We start from the raw sequence: 22,637 nt of genomic DNA, 5'->3' as shown, positions 1-22,637 counted from the left end.
CAGGGGAGGGCAGTTTGGGGGGATCAGGCCTGCAGGGGGAGGGCAGTTGGGGTGACCAGGCCTGTAGGGGAGGGCAGTTGGGGGGGACCAGGCCAGCATGGGAGGGCAGTTGGGGGGGACCAGGCCTGCAGGGGGAGGGCAGTTGGAGGGACCAGGCCAGCAGGGGAGAGCAGTTAGGGGTGACCGGGCTGGCAGGGGAGGATAGTTGGGGGCAATTGGGGCGGCAGGGGAGTAATTAGGCATCAATCAGGCTGGCAGGGGAGAGGTTAGGGGGTGATCAGGCTGGCAGGCAGAAGCAGTTAGAAGCAATCAGGCAGGCAGGCGAGCAGTTGGGAGCCAGCAGTCCCGGATTGTGAGAGGGATGTCCGACTGCCCATTTAGGCCAGATCCCACATCAGGATCGGGCCTAAATGGGCAGTCGGACATCCCTCATGGAGTCCCAGCTTGGAGAGAGTGCAGGCTGGACTGAGGGACATACCCTTCCCGCCCTCCCCATGTACAAATTGTGTGCACTGGGCCTCTAGTTAATAATACAAGAATAAACTGTTTTGCCTACTCACAACTGTACACCTACTTTTGCTCCACCTTGTATGTATATATAACTTAGCATTTAACTATACAATCTCTTTTTTCTTTTTTTTCATGTCCTCCATGTCTTCTTTCTAACCACATATGTATTCTCTGACTATGTTTGATATTGTCCCTACTTACTTGATATTCCTTCATACACTTAGCCAGTAACAACTTATAGATTACTAGAGGCCCAGCATGCACCCTCTCCAATCCAGGACCCCTTGGGTGGGGGGATGTCCGACTGCCAGTTTAGGTTCCATCCCGGGTTTGGGCCTAAACCGGCAGTCAGATATCGCTCTCACAACCCTGGATCACTGGCTCCTTATCGCTCACCTGCCTGCCTGCTGATGGCCCCTAACTGCCCACCCCCTGCTGGCCTGGTCGCTCCCAACTGCTCCCCTCCCTCGCCAGCCTGGTTGCTCCACACAGCCTGCTTGTTCAGTTGTTTGGTCGTTCCTCACTAACCCCCCTGCTGGCCTGGTCGTAGGCAGCCATCTTGTGAGGGTGTGAGGGTTAATTTGCATATTATCTCTTTATTATATAGGGTTTCTAGAGATTTTGGAATTCTTCAGTATTTTATGCTGTAAATGTTTTCCATTGGCAAGATAATTAATTAAATGCCTTTTTTTTTTCTTTTATGTGATCTAACTGAATGGTATAACATATTATCTTTTTATAGTTTATTGCTTATGTTAATTGTTATGTTTCTGTTGAAATTTGAAAAAATAGTCATATAATAACTTGGGGAAATTTTTTTTTTTATATAAGTCTGTAGAAGAGAAGCTTTCTTTAGCACAGGAGGACTTAATTTCAAACAGAAATCAAATTGGAAACCAAAATAAATTGATTCAAGAACTAAAGACTGCCAAGGCTACTTTGGAGCAGGATGCAACAAAGAAAGAACAGCAGTTAAAGGAGCAGAGTGCAGCACTACAAAATATTCAGAAAGAAAAGGTATTTCATTTTCTGACTAAATCCAGAATCTTAGCGTTTTCATGGCCATTGAGACCCTTCAGTCAAACCTCTTACTCTCAATAAGGCATCATCTCTATTTTCAACAGCTCTCTCAGATGGACTTACAGCTTCTGATAAAACAGTTTTGGTCATTGGAATTTTAATTCTAGGATGTACTTCTTTCATTTTTATCCATTTTTATTACTGCTGTTTTTAGTTTTACGAACTAACCTATTTTTCTAACCATAGACCCTTCGTTATTCAAAAACATGCATTACAGCCCCTCAATGATTTCTGTCTTCTGGATGTAGGAGTGAGATAATAAAAGGTCTGAAAATAATTCTCAAGCTTAAGAATTCCTAAAATTAAGAATTAGATTTTTGTAAGGGGAAGTATGAGTGTATTTTATATAAATGATGCTATATTGTAAAGTTTAAAATATTGTATTAAATGAACAGTGTGTTTAAAAATCAGTTAAAATCCTTTATGAAAGAGAAATTCAGATTCTAGGGAACATTTTTTATGTTGTTTCATAATTGAAATCATATTTCCGTCAGCTGATAGGATATCATTCTGAAGTGTTCAATTCCTGAAGTGCTTGTTGTGTGTAAATTGTACAATTCTTGAAATTCTCTATAATTTAAAAAATTAAGCTAGTTTTTTTTGTGGGGTGAGGCTGGTAAAGCTGGAATGAATTCATGATTTGTGCTTCAAGTTTAGAAAATTCTGACAGAACTATAGTGTATAGGCCTTTAATTGCAAGGGCTGTACATTAGCCAGACCTTGTTTTAGTTTACCTTTAACTCTAATAGATGATTTAACTTCTCTAAACCTTTGTTTATTTACCTATAAAATGATAATTAAAAAGAGCTACCTCATATAGAGATTAAATTAGGTAATATATAATACTCCTAGGTGTGCCTTATATAAAGATAGTAATAGTAATAATAATAATAAGATTATTAAAAAGAATAATAATGGTAGTTTTGGCTACATTTTATACTTAGTTGGCCAGTCACTATTCACTTTATAATATTAACTCTAAGTACTTAATCCTTAATAATAATCTTATTGTTCACATTGTATAAATAAGGACCCAGAGGCAAAAGAAGGTAATTTACTCATGTTAACTTAGGTAGAAAGGGGCAGAGACATTGTTATAAATGGTAGCAGTCATTTTGATTATATTACTTATCAGTTAAATATTTACTTTAAAATTTTTTTTAAATCCTTTTTCTACAGTCACTGAAAGAAAAAGAACTAGCAAGTGAAAAATCTAAATCGGCAGAGATAGAAGAAATTAAGTGTAGACAAGAAAAAGAAATTGCTAAACTGAGTGAAGAACTCAAATCCCACAAGCAAGAAAGCATAAAGGTATGTTAAGATAATCATTATTCTTTCTTTAACACTGTATTATTGGCATTTAAATTTAAACACACACACACACACACACACACACACACACACACACAATAGAGGCCTGGTGCATGAATTCATGCACCAGTGGGGTCCCTTGGCCTGGCCTGTCCCCTGAGGGGTCCCGGATTGCGAGAGGGTGCAGGCCAGGCCAAGGGACTCCACCAGTGCATGATCGGGGCTGGGGAGGGATGCAGAAGGTTGGCCAGCCGGGAAGGGTCTGTGGGAGGGCTCTAGGGCATGTCCAGCCCATCTCACTCAGTCCCGATGGGCCAGACCCCAGCAGCAAGCTAACCTAGCGGTTGGAGCATCTGCCCCCAGTGGTCAGTGCATGTCATAGCGAGTGGTTGAGCGGCCTTAGCATATTGTTAGCATATTATGCTTTGATTGGTTGACCGGATGACTGGACACTTAGCATATTAAGTTTTTATTATATATATACACACACACACACACACACACACACACACACACACACACACACATACACATATACTAGAGACCTGGTGCATGAAGTTCATGCACAGGGGAGAGGGGTCCCTCAGCACAGCCTGCATCCTCTGTAATCTGGGACCCCTTGGGGGGATGTCCCTCTTGCAATCCAGGACCACTGGCTCCTAACTGCTCACCTGCCTGCCTGCCTGATTTCCCCTAACCCCTCTGCCTCGGCCTCTGCACCCAGGACTGGGGCTTCCCTCCCTCTAGTTGACTGCAGGCACCTGGGACCCGAGCCAGCTTCGCCCGACTTTGTGAGGAAGGCCCGGCTTTGTCAGGAAGGATGTCCAGAAGGTCATCCGGAAGACATCAGCCTAATTAGCATATTACCCTTTTATTAGTGTGTGTGTATATGTGTGTGTGTGTATATATATATATATATATATATATATATATATAGAGAGAGAGAGAGAGAGAGAGAGAGAGAGAGAGAGAGAGAGAGAACGTACTATGTACCAGGCACAGTGTTTTGTTGTTGTTTTTGACAAATTCTCCTGCTCTCAAGGGTACTCTTGTGTTGCATAATATCTGTATACATATTGAAACCATGTTATTTTTGTTTTGGGTTACTGAATAAAGCAAAGCAACCCTAAAATTTTGGATTTTGTTGAGATGATAATCAAGAGAGCTATGGATTTAGAAAATTATACTTGTAGATCGTAAACTTAAAAATATGTAAGGGTTTAGAATTAAGATTTTAAGGAATTCTGTTCCTTTAATCGTTTTCTTCCTAAAATTCTTTAACAATCTCTTGAATATTTTTCCTGGCATAAGCAAAGCTAGGATGCTATTTAAAGAAACTAATTGTTTGTAATTTGCTCTGGAAAATGTTAGTCATTCGATTTTCTTTTGCATGTTCTCATAATACCTGTTAGTCTATCAGTATACTTGCAATTTTGCTTTATAATTATCTCTATTATGTCATTAGGTTCTTCCAGACTGTGACTTCCTTAAAGCAGTGAATGAATATATAGTTAATCTTTGTGTAGATCCCAACACAGTGTGTGATGCCTAAATGGTGATCAATAAACACGTGCTAAGCGAATAAAGGGAAATAGAGGGTAGAAATTTTTTCACATAATTCTATTAAAATGTATGTATGCAAAGTATCACTTAAATTTAAATGATTGTTCAGGAAGTAAATAAGTTTACATCTTTTTAAACAATTGTTTGAAATATTGAACTTTAAGAATATCATTAGAGAAAAGACTAAAACTCATGTTTGTATATATTATTATAATACATTGCATAAATTTCAGCTATATTTTGAAATGCTTTCTATATAGAATGATTTCTTTTTGGCCTTTTAAATAGGAGTTAACAAATCTTAAGGATGCCAAACAGCTTTTGATTCAGCAGAAACTAGAGCTTCAAGGGACAATAGATTCCCTGCAGGCAATCCTTGAACAGGAGAAGAAGAATCAGCAAATGCTAAAAGAGCAGGTGAAAAAGGAAGAAGATGAGTTGAAGAAAGAATTTATTGAGAAGGAAGCTAAACTGGTCAGTAAGTTAATGGTGGGAAGTGTGTTTTATAATTCATTTATAAATCAATCCAGTAAGAGAGGAGTTTCCTACCTAGAAGTTATAATTGCAGTGTTCACCTAACATTTTAATTTTTGTTTAGGAAAAGAGATCAGATTTGTTTAAATGGCTGAAGTATGATTGGAAATGTTTTGTAATTGCATTTTGGTTTATATAGGTTAAAAGCCAATAAAACATGATTTAAAAACAAACAAAACACTTTAGTGCCAGAAAAACCCTAAAGCTATGTAAATTGAGGTAAATGGCATGAATGCTAATCATGTTCAACTCATTTGGTCAAAGTGAATGTTGATAAAGGGGAATGTAAACTTCCCTTTAAAATGATGATGACCAAAGCCTACTTTTCCTTCCCTAAGTTGTGCATGCCAAGTGGGAAGCATCTGGCTTTCCTTTGTTGAATTAAGTCCAAATATCCTCAGATAACTTGACCACTGAATGTTTTAGTTGAAGAATTGCAGTTTCAAATTCACAGTGAATCAAAAGGTTGGTATTGGTTCTTGGCAGATTGATAGAGGTAAAGCAATTTATGTGGAATTTGATACATAATAAAATGCTAGCTTTGTTTCCAAGGCACTTTAACTATTTGTTCTTCCCCTGCTCTAGTGGAAAAAAAGGAAACTCAAAGTGTTCTACTTTAACTTGATCTTATAAGATGCTTGCTAACCATCATTTCAGCATTATGGCCTTTGAGCCAATTCAAAATAAACAGATGTTTGTGGAATCAATTTTATTAGTGTATACTGAAATATATTCTCTCTGCTTTCCTGAAGAAGTAGTATTATTTATGTTCCCAATACTTTAAATTCAAATAACTAACTTAAATTTATTCTGCACTATTTTTATAATAGGCTTTTTCCTCATTGTTTTTCCTTTTGTTAGCATTCTGAAATAAAAGAAAAAGAAGTAGGAATGAAGAAGCATGAAGAAAATGAAGCGAAACTTACCATGCAGATTACAGCATTAAATGAAAATTTAGGCACTGTGAAGAAGGAGTGGCAGTCCAGCCAACGGAGAGTTAGTGAGCTCGAGAAGCAGACTGATGACTTACGGGGTGAAATTGCAGTATTAGAAGCAACGGTTCAGAATAATCAAGATGAAAGGAGAGCACTACTAGAAAGGTACATACTTGATGTCTAGTAAAAATTTCTTTTTAATCCTCACCCGAGGTCATGTTTTTCATTGATTTTAGAGGGAGAGAGGGAGGGAAACATCCATGTGAGAAAGAAACATCAATCGGTTGTCTCCCATATATGCCCTGACAGGGAATTGAACCTGAAACTTTTCAGTGTATGGTATGATGCTCCAACCAACTGAACCACACCGGCCAGACTACAGTCCACATTTTTCAAAATAGAAGAAGAGTCTTGAGAAAAGTGCATAGTTTGTACAGGAATTTAAGTAGTCATTTAAAACTAATTCTTAAAAGAATCATATTGTTGAAATTAATGTATTCTATTGAAAACTACTAAAGTAATTCATTATCTGTGTTCTAAAAGGGACTTTAATGACTTTTTAAAAAATTAATTACCTCTTTGCAATCTATTCTAGATGTCTTAAAGGAGAGGGTGAAATAGAAAAGCTTCAAAACAAAGTACTAGAAGTGCAAAGAAAGCTGGATAATACAACTGCAGCCGTGCAGGAGCTGGGCAGAGAGAATCAGTCCCTTCAAGTAAGTCACATGGCAGTGGGAGGCAGTTTTTAGTCTAGCTTTTACCTCTTAGTGCAAAGCATATTTTCAACCTTTTAAAAACAATCTCATATATTTAATAAATACTCTTGAGTAGCTACTGTCTATGTAGCAGTGTTATAGAATGTGTTATGGGTAATTAAATATGAGAGAAAGAACTTGTCTGAGAGACCCCCGGGATAAAGGACCATGTCATTTATGAATTGTCACTAGTGGGAAAATTCAAGAGCACCAAGTAATAGATGAGTTGCTGTGTGTTAAAGAAGTGACCTGAATGTGTACTCAAAATCCCAAGGAAGGATTGATCGTTAGGGTTAGAATGGATGGGAAATCAGCAAAGGATAGAGAATAAAATGTTATTTACTCTATCTATCTACCTACCTATCTACCTATCTATCAATCATCTATCTTCAGACTTAAGAATGTGGTAACTATTGACAATGGAAGTTGACCAACGTATTTCTGGTTTTTATAATTTTATCCCATGGTTGCTTATAGTCAAAATTTTATAAAACTCAGGCACCAAATTAGAAAGTATTCATCATTTTTCAAGAAGTTTAATATTATAATGTATTGAAACTTTGTTTTTAATAGATCAAGCATACGCAAGCATTGAATAGGAAGTGGGCTGAAGATAATGAAGTACAAAACTGTATGGCCTGTGGGAAAAGCTTTTCAGTAACAGTGAGACGGGTAAATGATTTTGTTCATATTGTTATGGTTCTGGATTTTATTCCTAACTGAAAATTAATGTTTTAACCATTAAAATGAATTTTGACAGATAAAAACAAATTTCCATTGTGACAGATGAAAACAAATTTCCATTTTTAATTTTCAACTACATGGAGTAATTAAATGTCATGCAGTTTAGTTTCTGGTTAGCATATGTGTTTCAGTTTTAGTTTTAAATTCAGTTGTTGCCTTTTTACTGAGTTACTCTCTTGAGTAATCATTTTCTGAATCAGTGCACCAATATTAATCTCATATGTTTTAGTCATCATTGTGTTCTTCTAAAGGAAGAAAAAGCAAAGATAAAAAAAATTATTCTGAATAACATCATGGAAGGTTGCAAGTTTATATTCCTGTTAAAGAAATACCTGAAACATTTGGCAAATACATTAGTAATAGTTTTTCACCTGTTGGAGGTAATTTATTAACACTTTGAAAGGCTTCCTGTTGCTTTTGAGAATTCCACGATCAAGTCCATGTAAAGTGTGTAGCGTACTATCTGCTAAATAGGAGCCATTCAATTTAACTACGGGATTAAATTGACATATTAAAATATTATATTTTTAAATACACTAATTACTCAACAGTTAATGCCTTCATAGTGCAGTTTGCAGTGTTCTTGTAGTCTCACGATGCTTTTGGTGTCATTTATATGCTTAATATTGTTTAATTTTTATCATCTACAGCATCACTGCAGACACTGTGGAAATATCTTCTGTGCCGAGTGTTCAGCCAAAAATGCCTTAACTCCTTCTTCCAAGAAGCCTGTTCGTGTCTGTGATGCATGTTTCAATGACTTGCAAGGATAATGGGTTATCGCAACTTCAGAATAATATTACGCTAACATTAGCTTTTTAATAAATGTCCTTAATAGAGTTCCTGGACTACTATTTGATTTGGACAGTGGTTGCAATACTAAACCAAATTAGAATTCGTATATTTTGGAATGCTGTCAATATCAAGTAAAACTCTTCTATTTTTGTGAGACTTGGGTTCATCTTTCATTACTGTTTTCATTTAACTCCTGGAACAGCTTTCATGCCAAGTTTAGAATTAGGCAATGAAATGTAAATAAACTTTGGACAGAAAATAGCAATGTATTTTTTTAAATATAATTTCATTGTTCACAAATGACATGAATATACTTCCATAACTTACTTCTTTCTCCCAAATTGAGTGTACAGAAATGTACATGGATGTTATCACATTATATATGTTGCACAGTAACACATTAAATATATTAAATATTCTCTTTCTAAAGTCAGGCACAGAATTGTAAAACTTTATGACTCTTTCTTTTTATATATAGGTCCAAACCTTAATTACATTGTTACGTTATAAATTTATGCTCAAGAGATCAAAACACATTTTATGTTGAAATATATATTAACCATGAATTCAAAATTGGTTTTGCTTTAACAATACTGATTAGATTATTTTGGGTAGATTTTAGGAAAACCTCAGTAATATCAATTTGCTTACTTTCTGATTATCCTAGGGTTGTATTATAAAGATTAGGGTTACCTTTTCTTTTTCATTCTCAAATTTAAACTCCAAATTATTCTCCGTTAAGGATCCTACAAAGTTTCCCGCCCTCACCCTAGGTTGGAAGATGAATAATAGAAATTGTCTAATGGTCCAATTCTCAGTTTCTTATAAATGGGAGGTCTTCTGAGATTAGCCTTCATATTGTTTCCTCGTTTTGTCTCTCTAGCATCTTCAGGAATGAGTTTGCTTTTTCAGTGGATCTGCTTTTTTCTTTAATTTGGTTTAACCTTCCCAAGTATAGCTCAGATCCATGGTAATTGTTTTATAATTTTTGTGTCTTAAAGCCAGTAACTGATGTTGCTATATTCTTACCTGTGAAAACCAAATGCAAAATGGTAAGGAGACATTAAATATTTTACTTTATGCTTTCTTTTTACCTAATAATAGGGGAGAATTTTAAAAGTTGTGAGCTTAAATTTAAAATGGTTCTGAATTTGGGTTCCATATCAACTGGTAAATCTTTTTACTTTGCAAAAACAATGCTGTGAAATTACCCTGAAGTGATAGCTGGAGAGTAGAGTTTCACTAGAAACAAATGTATTTAGGAATCCCAAAGTTGCCATCAGGATTAAAACAGAATGGCTAATTAAGGATAATTAAAAATCAGCTTATTTGTATGCTGAACAATATAATTGAACTTTAAATTATCATAGTCTTATTAATTTGGAAAATTAGAAAACATCTGAAGAGGGAAATCATTAATAATGGTTTATTACTCTTTCTAGAGAAGAAATGTAAAGTTATACATTTTTTCAATGCAATTATTTGGTAGTAATAGGAAAGATGGGAGTTAATATTTTATTTACAATAAGTAGTTTATATATATACTTGCTTTCAAATATCATACTGAAATGAAATGAGCTTATGTTTATGCTATACCAACAATATATATAAACTAAAAGTGATTGCTACATATTCAATCATTAAAACAACCCATTTAAGTAAACCATGTTGTAAGTAGCTATTAAAGATCCTGACTGAAGCTCTGAACTTGGATATACATATAACCTTCAACATATATAATGAAGAAATATGATGGCTCATTATTAAAAATACCTGGATAATATAAATTGAGCTAAAATTATTTATGCATTTTCGCATACTTATAAATCCTTTCAAATAGTATTCTATACTTTTACATATAAGGGACTTAATAAATGTGTTGGAAAAAATAGATGTTCACAGCACCATTTATTCTTTTAAGATAATAAAACTTCATGAGAATTCTTCTAGATTAGAATATTTGTTCACTTCATCTCCTAATTAGGTGCATTGAAGGCCTTTTCCCTTATTGCCCTACCCACATATTTACACAAAAATAAATTTAAAAAGTTGTGGGGGCAACAAATAAAATTGTATGTGTTTGAATGATTTTCTAGTTTTCATCTAGCTAATCTCATTTCATAGGTTCTGAATAATTTACCATTGGCTATTGTACTAATAATACTAGAAATGAAACTTAATATTTTTGTTGTTAACTGTCACCAATTTAAGATTTTTGAAAACAACAATTAAAGGGTTTTCTTTTTCTTTTAATTAAAAAAGTCATATAAGTCCTTATTGGCTCTACATTTTTGATGTCTGCTGGTACTATTCATCAGTGAGTTAGAGTATGTGTGGAGGCCCAGCTCTCAGCTCTAATGCAAAGCATATTAGCATCACGTGTTAGTAAATTTCAAACTGCAGCACAGAAAAGTGAGCTAAAATCAAGTCTTGATGCGTTAGTGTATAGTAAACTATACCTATGGGATTTTTTTTAAATAGAAGACAAAGCTGCTCGTATGGGATTTGTTCATTTTGAGAAAACAAAGGGAAACAAACACAAAAACCTCAAAGCAGTGTACAAATAACATTTTGTTCAACTACCTCTTAATGTGGAATTAGCTAGTTTAATAGTTTCCTCACAGTAATGTTAAATAGTAACTGCCAAATTTGTTTCCCATCTCTCTTTAAAAGGCTTTATGGTTATTTTATAGTTTTGAGAACTTTAAATTCACTTTTTTTTAAACCTTGCATTTGCATAAAAATGTTTAGCTTTTAAGTGGAGAGCAAATTATGATCATATATTTTGATATTCATGATCTATTGACTATAGAATTTTTTTAATGCACTTTGGCTATAAAACCATGAATGACTTGTTCTATAAGATTTAAATGTGCCGTCAATTTAGTATTCCTAGACATGAGTGTGATGAATGGTATTCTGTAATTATAATATGCCACACATTAGCGTGTCTTAATTTACCTTTGCCTGAATTTTAACAATCAGTTTGTTAATGTTGCAGATGTGAATATTGTGCATAAACTTACTAAATTTATGTAAAATTGTGTAAAATAGAATCAGAAATAGTGAAGTTCTTCCAGTGTAGTAGTAATGAATTTATTATAACATGATGCAGTTATGTATATGACATTCTGTATTTCTTTGAACTGGATCACATATTCATATCCTCTGTAGATACTTTTGCATGAGCATTTTCTTGTTTAGTTTTTGGATTCATTATTTGTATTGTGTTTACTACCTGTGATCATGTTGTTGTGCCTTATTTGTGAGAGAGTTTAGCTAAAAAATACTGTAATTTCTAAACTCAGTGATTGAAGGTTATTGATTATAAATGTAACTAATAAATTACATGACAGCATTTACATCTGTATAAAGATCAATGGAAGGATCCTTATTGTTGCTTTTGTTTTTTTAATATGTTAAAGATGATATTAAAAACATTTCTTTCTAGTAGATGTATTCTGTGGCTACAAATTATTTTGTCTATTTAAAAAAAAGAACAAGATATTAACCGTTTTGCATTAATTTATTTACAGAATGTTAGAACTTTGCACTTGGATATAGACAGTGAGTATGCTTTAATGTTCAACTTAGAATAATAATTAAGTTTACAATTTCAAGAAAAATTACTGATGTCATTTTGCTTGAGACATTCCCTTTTCATTCCATTCATCATTGTGAAATTTAGCAAAACTAAAAAAAAAAATACTAAAGAATATTAAATTTTTTTGTTGTATATCTAATTTAATACCCAGGTGACCTTTTAAAGATACTCTTGTGAAGGCTCAAAATAGCATTGTTTTTTACTGCACCTCCACCCCCCCCCCCCCGAACCAAAGTTCTAGAGATATTTTTTCATTTTATTCTAATACGCTTCCTTCTGAAGAGTACACTGTGTATATCCTTAAGCACTTAATATATTACATATTAGACATGTTCTTTTGTGAGCGTCATAGAAATCCATCTTACATATATAGCATTTTCTTTTTTTAAATTTTAACATGAGATCTACTCTTATGACCTCTTTTTAAGTGTACAGTAGATCTCTAGAACTTACTCATCTTGCTTAACTGAAACTTCAAGCCTGTCGATTAGTAACTGCCCATTTCCCTCTCTATTTCACTGGCAACCACTATTTCATACTTTGATTATAGGAAGTTGACTATTATTAGATACCTCATACAAGTAGAATCATATAGTATTTGTCTTTCTGTGACTGGCTACTGGCTTATCTCACTTAACATGATGTCTTCAAGATACATCCATGTTGTTGCATATTGCGGAATTTCCTTCTTTTTGAAAGCTGAATAGTATTCCATTCTATACATATAAACCACATTTTCTTTATCCATTCATCTGTCAGTGGACATTAAAGTTTTTTCCGCATATTGGCTATTGTATATAGCATATTCTTAAGCTGTTTTACATTCTTGATGTTAATTTAGTCAGTCTCCTTTAATGATATTTTAGGAAGAAACTAGTCCTTTATACATATAAATTCATGGTTACTGGACTCATGGGACTAAAGGAATCTTGAGAGATTGCCTATTTCTAGTCCATTGTCCTTCTCCGAAGTCAGCTTATATCTAAAAATCTCTGTAAGATGATTGTTAATTTCTTTTTCATATATATATATTTTCCCCCCTAAGTCTTTTCTTGCATAAGTCAGTATTGTCTTGTCCTGAATGTAAATTGCTTTCAATGTCATCTAGGTCCTGTCTCTAGGAATTCACTTGAAGTCTATTCTCCCTCTCATTTATTTTTAGCCTTTAACAGTAGTTACTGCTTTCCAGATTTTCCTTTTATTTTCATTTACTCCTCCAAATTTCTGACATTATTATACAAAGATGATGACCCTCCATTGCAATAGTGCTAGGTCTGTGCACAAGAGCCTTTGTGCTACACTTGTCTATACTGCCTGTTTGTGTGGTGAAATTAGCCTTTTCTTCAAAGCATTAACTGTACACATGACTTCCCTAAACATCATCCTCTTTGTCCCATTCTCCAACTTGAAGTGGTCAGTTAAGGTATCATGTCTTGCATCCCAGGTTGATAAATTTACTACTTCCATTTTGGAAATTGCTCAAGACACCATGGTTGAAATTGAAATTTGTGGATTTTCATTTGATATAATCTAACCATATGATAATAAAATAATTCAAGATGCCTTTTTAAATAAAAATTTAATGAAATTTCAAGTTCTACTAAGTAAAATTAGGTGGCTGTACTATGATAAAACACACAACCCCATCCTCAAAACCAGAAAATAATTTTATGACAAACCATTCTTTAAAAATTGAGGTTTAGAGAAAGATATTTTACTATTCCTAAGACAATTTCCCATGTAAAAGTGTTAACATGTAAAACTGAAACATTTTATTTTTTAATAATGGAGTTTAGTCTGGGATTTTCTATTTCCAAGTTAGAGTATTATGAAATACTAGAGGCCCGTTGCACGAAGAGATTCATGCAATAGGCCTTCCTTCCCCTGGCTGCTGGCACCAGTTTTCCTCTGGCACCCAGGACCCAGGCCTTTCGTCCGGGCGCAGCGGAGAAGCCAAGCCTCTTCAGTCTTGAGTTGTCTTCAGTCTTCAGTCGTTTTCAGTCTTCACTCTGGCCTGAGCCTTCAGTCTTCACTCCACGCTGTGTATGCAAATTAACCACCATCTTTGTTGGTTAATTTGCATAGTTGCTCTGATTGACTGGTGGGCATAGTGGAGTGACACCAACTTGCATGTTTCTCTTTTATTAGTGTAGATACCTGAGATAAGTGAACTGTGAGAATTGGAATTTAAAAACTGCTTTTAAAATGAGGACCTTATTTATCACTTAATATATTAAAAGAGCAATCAAACTTTGTGTCAAAAGAATGATCTATGTGTGAGGCAGGACTATAAAGCAGTACGTGATTTATAAGCCATGTAGGGAGGTTGGTTTCATTATAGGTATACACAAAGTAAGATGCTAGAATTCATATTGGACACAAATATTTTCCTCTTGCCACTCCAAACAGTGAGCATCTGATCACTCACCCTTTACAAATTATAACAGCATCACACTTCACTCACACCTCTTATAAGTCTGACTGAAGCATTTTAAGGTAGTCTGGATATCAGTATATACTTGACAAGAAATTCCCCAGAATTCAAATTTGTTGCAGTCATCATTTCTCTGTACTGAGGATTTTCTTCACTCAAATTCTGGAACTCCTTTAAAAGACACGTTTTCTTCTAGCTCATCACTAAGTGTTACAAAAGTTTGAAAGAATACCTTTATCCTTCATTCCTAAAAAATTAGTTTTAGGTCCCTAAATTTCAGAGGATTCTGTGGATGATCTGAATAAAGATATTTTCTTGGTTTCCTGACTCTTGGTGAAGCAAGAGATTGCTGCTGTTATTTGTGCCATCCATGTTTTCTGTAAAACAAAAACAATACAGACACACACACACACACACACACACACACACACACACACACACACGGGGGTGAGGGGAGAGAAAAAGGGGAGAGAGAAGAATATTAACCTGACAATTTTTTCACACTTGGATTAATCTTTCCCTTTGTATTTATTGACTTGCTCTTTAAAACTGAGGACTAATGAAACACTTGCATGTTTCCCATTTTCTTTCTTACATCTAATATATCATCAATATCTCTAATTATGTATGAAAATGCAATTGGATTAAATGAGTATGTTAGGCAAGTGGGGTAGTCATGAGTAATCAAAGAACCATAATCAATTATGACTAATTAGAATATAAATAGTTTGAACATTAAATTTGTTTTGTCTGGAATTAGAAGTTCTTTAATGATATAATTTGAAAAAGAGATTGAGGGAGATGACTCAGGAAAATGAGTCCTTAAGGAGAATGCAATATTGCATTCATTGTCTGGCCACCCTTTTACTATGATGAAAGCCTACCAAAAGAAAGATAAAAAATGGAAACTTCTAAGATAGAGGAACCGTAGTCAGGCAGCCTATCTTCAACTCCATTGCTGTGAAAACTGGCATTATTTTCAAAGGTCAAAGAGTAGACTTCTTGTCATGGTTCATTGCTGCAGCAGCCCCTCACTTAAGTTGACATCATATTATTTGCAGGACTTCAGAAACTGATTGGAGCATCTTAAAAGCCAAGCATACAATCCAAAGCAGCCCTCCCCCCATTTCATACGGAAAGTAGAATCAGAAGTCATTCTGGAGCTTTCTGCCACAGGAGAAATGAGGGGCCGTGGCAACTCTGCGAGTGGGCGGGGATTGTCACCTTGAGATTTCTGAGCATGATGTGGACTCGATGTCCCTATTCCTTCCCACCTCCCAGTGTCTGTCCTTGCCAAAGCAGGTGAGGGAAATACACAAAACTTTCCATTCACCTTTACTTAGACTTGGGGTTGAGATTTTTCCTTCCATCAAGTTTAAAGAATCAAAACCTACAAAATTAAAATACATACTTTGATGTTTTCTGTTTGGGCTTGTAATAAGAATGCTGCTATGCACTGTCGATATCGGCTTTCATGTTGAATAAGGAAGGCATTTCTCAGTCCAAAGACTAGAAAAAGATCCAAAGACAAAAAGCCAAATCATTTAATATGAAATCCAAACAGTGTCTTAGTTCCCTAAGAACTTACCTGTAGAGGTGTGTGTTTGTTGTTGTTTTTTAAAGAAGGTGGGAGATATTTGTAAATTACAAAACAAGGTCTGATTTCAAAACCAAGACTTCACCACTATGTCCAAATGGAGCCACTTAAACAAGGAAACCCTTTCCTCCTTAACTAACAACTTCCAGGGCTTGATGAAATGCAATAATGGCATGTGATGGAAAGTGGGCTCCTACTCAAGGAAGAAGCTTAGCATGTTAGCATGTTGGATTTTGTGTGTGTAAAATATAGATAATAAAAATATGGAAAACAATGGGATTGTTTCTTTTTAGACCCCTTACTAAAATTTTTTATTTATTCTTTTTTTATTTAAAAGGAAGCCACATCCAAACAAGGGTTATAAACAAATTGAGAAGTAGCAGAAATATAAAATCACCTAAATGCTTCACAGAAGGGTAAGAAAAGACAAAAATAAAAAAAGACTCAAAATCCAACATCCACCAAAGTATGTGAAATGTAAAACAAAACAAAAAGAAACACACATTGCCATGGTTCCTGTGTTTGCAAAAGAAGAAGTCTGTTCTGTCATTTCTTCCCTGGCCTCTTAAATGACAGAAAATGGTGGGAGAACAGACACCTTAAAAAAACATTTTTTTAAAAATCTTCACCTGAGGAGATTATATATATATATATATATATATATATATATATATATATATATATATAAAATATATTTTGATTTTTTACAGAGAGGATGGGAGAGGGATAGAGAGTTAGAAACATCCTCTTTTTTTTTTTATTGCTTAAAGTATTACAAAGGGTATTACATATATATCCTTTTTATCCCCCCGCCCTAGACAGTCCCCTAGCCTCCCCTATCACCCAGTGTCTTATGTCCATTGGTTATGCTTATATGCATGCATACAAGTCCTTTAGTTGATCTCTTACCCCCCTACCTCCTGCCCCCCAACCCTCCCCGGCCTTCCCGCTGCAGTTTGACAATCTGTTTGAGGCAGCTCTGCCTCTGTATCTATTATTGTTCAAAAGTTTATAATGGTCTCTATTGTCCATGAATGAGTGAGATCATGTGGTATTTTTCCTTTATTGACTGGCTTATTTCACTTAGCATAATGCTCTCCAGTTCCATCCATGACGTTGCAAATGGTAAGAGTTCCTTCCTTTTTACAGCAGCATAGTATTCCATCGTGTAGATGTACCACTGTTTTCTAATCCATTCATCTACTGATGGGCACTTAGGCTGTTTCCAGATCTTAGCTATGGTGAATTGTGCTGCTATGAACATAGGGGTGCATATATCCTTTCTGATTGGTGTTTCTGGTTTCTTGGGATATATTCCTAGAAGTGGGATCACAGGGTCAAATGGGAGTTCCATTTTCAGTTTTTTAAGGAAACTCCATACTGTCTTCCATAGTGGCTGCACCAGTCTGCATTCCCACCAGCAGTGCACAAGTGTTCCTTTTTCTCCACATCCTCTCCAGCACTTGTCGTTTGTTGATTTGTTGATGATAGCCAGTCTGACAGGTGTGAGGTGGTACCTCATTGCTGTTTTGATTTGCATCTCTCGGATGATTAGTGACTTTGAGCATGTTTTCATATGTCTCTTGGCTTTCTGAATGTCCTCTTTTGAAAGGTGTCTATTTAGGTCCTTTGCCCATTTTTTGATTGGATTGTTTATCTTCCTTTTGTTAAGTTGTATGAGTTCCCTATAAATTTTGGAGATTAGGCCCTTATCAGATATGTCATTGGCAAATATGTTTTCCCACACAGTGGGTTTTCTCGTTGTTTTGTTGATGGTTTCTTTTGCTGTGCAGAAGCTTTTTATTTTGATGTAGTCCCATTTGTTCATTTTTTCTTTAGTTTCAAGTGCCCTAGGAGCTGTATCAGTGAGGAAATTGCTTCGGCATATGTCTGAAATTTTCTTGCCTTTGGATTCTTCTAGAATTTTTATGGTATCCTGTTGTACATTTAAGTCCTTTATCCATTTTGAGTTTATTTTTGTGTATGGTGTAAGTTGGTGGTCTAGTTTCATTTTCTTGCATATATCTGTCCAATTTTCCCAACACCATTTATTGAAGAGACTATCTTGGCTCCATTGTATGTTCTTGCCTCCTTTGTCAAATATTAATTGAGCATATTGGTTCGGGCCAATTTCTGGGCTCTCTATTCTATTCCATTGATCTATATGCCTATTGTTGTGCCAGTACCAGGCAGTTTTGAGAACAGTGGCTTTGTAATACAACTTGATATCTGGTATTGAGATCCCACCTACTTTGTTCTTTTTCAGGATTGCTGCAGCTATTCGGGGTCTTCTTTTATTCCAGATGAATTTTTGGAAAGTTCGTTCTAGATCTCTGAAGTATGCTGTTGGTATTTTAATGGGAAGTGCGTTGAATTTATAGATTGCTTTGGGTAGTATGGACATTTTAATGATGTTGATTCTACCAATCCATGAACACGGTATGTTCTTCCATCTGTTTATGTCTTCCTCTATGTCTTTTTTCAACGTCCTGTAGTTTTCTGAGTAGAGGTCTTTTACCTCTTTAGTTAAGTTTATTCCTAGGTAGCTTAATTTTTTTGGTGCAATGGTAAACGGGATTGTTTTTATAATCTCTCTTTCTGAAAGTTCACTATTGGTGTATAGAAATGCCTCAGATTTCTTGGGGTTAATTTTGTATCCTGCTACATTGCCAAATTCATGTATTAAGTCTAGTAGCTTTTTGATGGAATCTCTAGGGTTTTGTATGTATAATATCATGTCGTCTGCAAATAAGGACAGTTTTACTTCCTCTTTTCCAATTTGGATGCCTTTTATTTCTTCTTGCCGAATTGCAATGGCTAACACTTCCAGTACTATGTTGAACAGGAGTGGTGAGAGGAGGCATCCCTGTCTTGTTCCTATTCTTAGGGGAAATGGTGTTAGTTTTTGTCCGTTGAGTATGATGTTGGCTGTGGGCCTGTCATATATGGCTTTTATTATGTTGAGGTATGATCCTTCTACTCCCACCTTGCTGAGAGTTTTTATCAAAAATGGGTGTTGAATTTTGTCAAATGCTTTTTCTGCATCAATTGATATGACCATGTGGTTTTTTTCTTTCAATTTGTTTATGTGATGTATCACGTTTATTGATTTGCGGATATTGTACCATCCTTGCATCCCTGGGATAAATCCTACTTGGTCATGGTGTATGATCTTTCTGATGTACTGCTGGATCTGATTTGCTAAGATTTTGTTGAGGATTTTGGCATCTATGTTCATGAGGGATATTGGCCTGTAATTCTCTTTCATTGTGTTGTCTTTACCTGGTTTTGGTATTAGGGTGATGCTGGCTTCATAGAATGAGCTTGGAAGTGTTCCTTCCTCTTGAATTTTTTGGAATAGTCTAAGGAGGATAGGTTTTAGTTCTTCCTTGAATGTTTGGTAAAACTCCCCTGTGAAGCCGTCTGGTCCTGGGCTTTTGTTTGCTGGAAGCTTTTTGATGACTGCTTCAATTTCTTCCATAGTTATTGGCCTGTTGAGATTTTTAGATTCTTCCTGATTGAGTTTTGGAATGTTGTATTTTTCTAGGAATTTGTCCATTTCCTCCAGGTTGTCTAGTTTGTTGGAGTAAAGCTGTCCATAGTATTTTTTAACAATCATTTGTATTTCTGTGGGGTCTGTTGTTATTTTGCCTCTATCGTTTCTGATTTTATTTATTTGGGTCCTCTCTCTCTGCTTCTTGGTGAGTCTGGCTAGAGGTTTATCAATCTTGTTTATCCTTTCAAAGAACCAGCTCTTGGTTTCATTGATTTTCTGTATTGTTTTTTTGGTCTCTATGTCATTTATTTCTGCTCTAATCTTTATTATCTCCTTCCTTCTGCTCACTCTGGGGTTTTCTTGTTGCTGTCTTTCTAATTCTTTGAGTTGTAGAGTTAGATGATTTACTACCATTTTTTCTTGTTTTTTGAGATAGGCCTGTAGAGCTATAAACTTCCCTCTCGGGACTGCTTTCAATGTGTCCCATAGGTTTTGGATTGTTGTGTTTTCATTGTCATTAGTTTCCAGGATGTTTTTAATTTCTTCTTTGATCTCATTGGTAACCCAATCAATATTTAATAGCATGCTATTCAGCTTCCAGGTGTTTGAGTATTTTGGGTTGTTTTTATTGTAGTTTATTTCTAATATTATGCCATCGTGGTCTGCGAAGATGCTTTTTATGATTTCAATCTTCTTGAATTTGGGGATACTTTGCTTGTGACCCAATATGTGGTCTATTTTTGAAGATGTCCCATGAGCACCTGAGAAGAACGTATATTCTCTGGCTTTGGGGTGAAGTGTTCTGAAGATGTCTATTAAGTCCATCTGATCTAGTGAGTCATTTAGGATTGCTGTATCTTTGCTGGTTGTTTGTCTATAGGACTTATCCAGTGCTGTCAATGGTGTATTAAAGTCCCCTACTATGATTGTATTGTTGTCGATCTCTCCTTTGATATTTAGAAACATCCTTGAGAGAGAAACATCGATCATCTGCCTCCTGCACACCCCCTACTGGGGATATGCCCGCAACCAAGGTACATGCCCTTGACTGGAATCGAACCTGGGACTCTTCAGTCCACAGGCCGATGCTCTAGCCACTGAGCCAAACTGGTCAGGGCCTGAGGATATATTTTTAAATTGATTTGAGAGACAGAGAGAGAGAAAGAGAGAAACATCAGTTGTTTACTTCCTGTACATGCCCCAATGGGATCAAACCCACAACCTGTGTATGTTCCCCGGGAATCAAACCTGTGACTCTTCGGTGCCTGGGATGATGTTCCAACCAACTGAGCCACACCAGCCAGGGCAGACACTTTTTAAATATCTATATTAGAGGCCTGGTGCACGAATTCATGCATGGGTGGGTCCGGCTGGCCTGCCCCGATGGGAGCCCATTGGGCTGGGCCGGTGGAGGGGAGGGGCCAAGGGTGGTTGGCTGGCCAGGGGGAAGGACCATGGGCAATTGGCTAGCCAGCCATGCCCCAGATTGGGGTATTGGGGGCTGATCAGAAGCTGGGCTGGAAGAGGGGGGGGCAGCGATTGGGGCCAGATCAGGCTGGTTGGCTGCCACAGTGCACATCATAGCCACTGGTCATTCCAGTCATTCTGGTTGTTCTGCTGTTCAGATCGCTGGGCTTTTATATATATAGATATAGCAGGAGTTCTTAAAATAAAAGCTTCTTTATTGAATTATTAATACAGCACAATAAAATTCTGCACCTATACATCCTTTCTACAGTTGATTAATGCTTAGAAACAAATCAAAGCAGGGTGTTTCCTGGTTGTGTCAAGTATATAGAAAGGTTCTAGAAGAGTGCTTTATTCCTGGCTCATCATTAAGCTGCTTCTTGTCCACCATCATTTCTATTGGCTGTGGGTTTAACTCAGACTCACTGAAGCAGATTGGGCCTTACTTCAAAATCAAAGCAAATGCAAGATTTTTATTTTTTTACCTGCAAGAACTATTCCACTATCACAAATTATACTCATAACTGTCTAAACCTCATAATTCCAAAATCCTACCACAATATCTGTTAAGGTCATGGAAGTCTGTCCAGCTTATTTGAGAAGAGAGGGCTTAAATCTACTAAAATGACTTCCGGGGGGGGGTGGGGGGAGAGGGCGGGTTGCCTGTGTTTGTTTTACTTATAAATTCCCTGTAGCAAGTGAGGCTTTGAAGAGCAGGTGGTTTTTCTTAGCTAGCTCTTAGAATCTGTTTTCCTCAAAACTTGTAACTGTAGTTCTCAGTTACTGAAGAGGTCTCTCATTTGTTTGGTTTGCAACCTGGGAACAAGGGACTTTAGAAACAAAAGGACCTGGCATGGTGGTCTTGTAAAAGAAAATGAGGAGATATTATGTGGTCAGGGGTAACTCTCTTTCCTCGTGACATGCTAACATAATCTCTATTATAAAAACCTGTGGCTGTGACGCCGTAATGACCAAACACCAAAAGGCGCCTGCTGAATGTCATATAATTTCTTCATGGGAACAAGTAAGTATTGCTCTGTTCAATTCTCATCTTCCAACAAAGGTCAATTTAAGTGCTCCTGAGAAGGAAAGGTTAGGGCAGAAAACTATTCTTATCTCCATCCACAACTGTCTTCAAGGTGGGCGGGTCTGGGTCTCACATGATTTTGCACGGTGGGCCTCTAGTTCTATATAATAAAAGGCTAATATGCAAATAGACCACACAGCGGTACAACCTAACAACTGGTCGCTATGACGTGCACTGACCACCAAGGGGCGTGTGTGGAACATGGCGGGCATTTACCGCAACGGGATGGTGGAGCAGGTGAGTGGGGGCACCAGACCAAGGCAGGGCGCCAGTCGCTGTCATCAGGGCGAGCCTCTGATGGTTACTGACAATTCTTTGCTCCAGCATGCTGTGGTCCACCCGGCACTCACACCTGCTGCCAGCGCTGGCCCCGCTTGCACCTGTTGCTGGCGGTGGAGCCACTGCTCGCACCCACTGCCAGTGCTGGCCCTGCCCGTACCTATAGCCGGCGCTGGAGCTGCTGCTCGCAGCTGTTGCTGGCACCCAGTGCTGACCCAGATCGCTCGGCCCTGTCAGTGGGTGTAAGCGGCAGCTGCTGGCCCTGATTACCCCTCAGGGCTTCTCCACTGCACCCTGCTCCTGCGGGGCGATCAGGGCAGCAGCCACTGCTTGCACCTGCTGCTGGCACTGGCCCCAATCGCTCCATGCTGTCAGCAGGTGTGAGTGGGGCGGGCGCCGTCAGCGGGGCTACTGGCAGACAGGGAACTAGGGGCCGCAGCAGGAAG

General features: G+C 36.8%; 2 protein-coding genes across 5 annotated transcripts in view; one reads left to right on the top strand and one right to left on the bottom strand.

The window, feature by feature from the left end:
* The window catches only part of EEA1 (early endosome antigen 1), a 172,804-nt gene extending 161,124 nt beyond the window's left edge, over nt 1-11,680 (top strand). For both annotated transcript variants that reach the window (XM_059683773.1, XM_059683772.1), the window contains 7 exons: nt 1,342-1,527; nt 2,770-2,901; nt 4,753-4,938; nt 5,860-6,098; nt 6,529-6,649; nt 7,262-7,360; nt 8,083-11,680. In XM_059683773.1, the coding sequence (XP_059539756.1) occupies nt 1,342-1,527; nt 2,770-2,901; nt 4,753-4,938; nt 5,860-6,098; nt 6,529-6,649; nt 7,262-7,360; nt 8,083-8,205 (1,086 nt within the window). In that variant the 3' untranslated portion in view covers nt 8,206-11,680. The remainder of the gene's footprint in view (nt 1-1,341; nt 1,528-2,769; nt 2,902-4,752; nt 4,939-5,859; nt 6,099-6,528; nt 6,650-7,261; nt 7,361-8,082) is intronic.
* Nucleotides 11,681-13,395: 1,715 nt separating this feature from the next.
* Nucleotides 13,396-22,637, bottom strand: part of PLEKHG7 (pleckstrin homology and RhoGEF domain containing G7) — a 60,937-nt gene continuing 51,695 nt past the window's right edge. For all 3 annotated transcript variants that reach the window (XM_059683776.1, XM_059683774.1, XM_059683775.1), the window contains 2 exons: nt 15,677-15,774; nt 13,396-14,642 (listed from right to left, as the gene is read on the bottom strand). In XM_059683776.1, the coding sequence (XP_059539759.1) occupies nt 14,535-14,642; nt 15,677-15,774 (206 nt within the window). In that variant the 3' untranslated portion in view covers nt 13,396-14,534. The remainder of the gene's footprint in view (nt 14,643-15,676; nt 15,775-22,637) is intronic.

Source organism: Myotis daubentonii, chromosome 2 (genome assembly GCF_963259705.1).
Source record: "Myotis daubentonii chromosome 2, mMyoDau2.1, whole genome shotgun sequence".
NCBI lineage: Eukaryota > Metazoa > Chordata > Mammalia > Chiroptera > Vespertilionidae > Myotis > Myotis daubentonii.
This window is presented reverse-complemented; position numbering and strand designations above follow the sequence as displayed.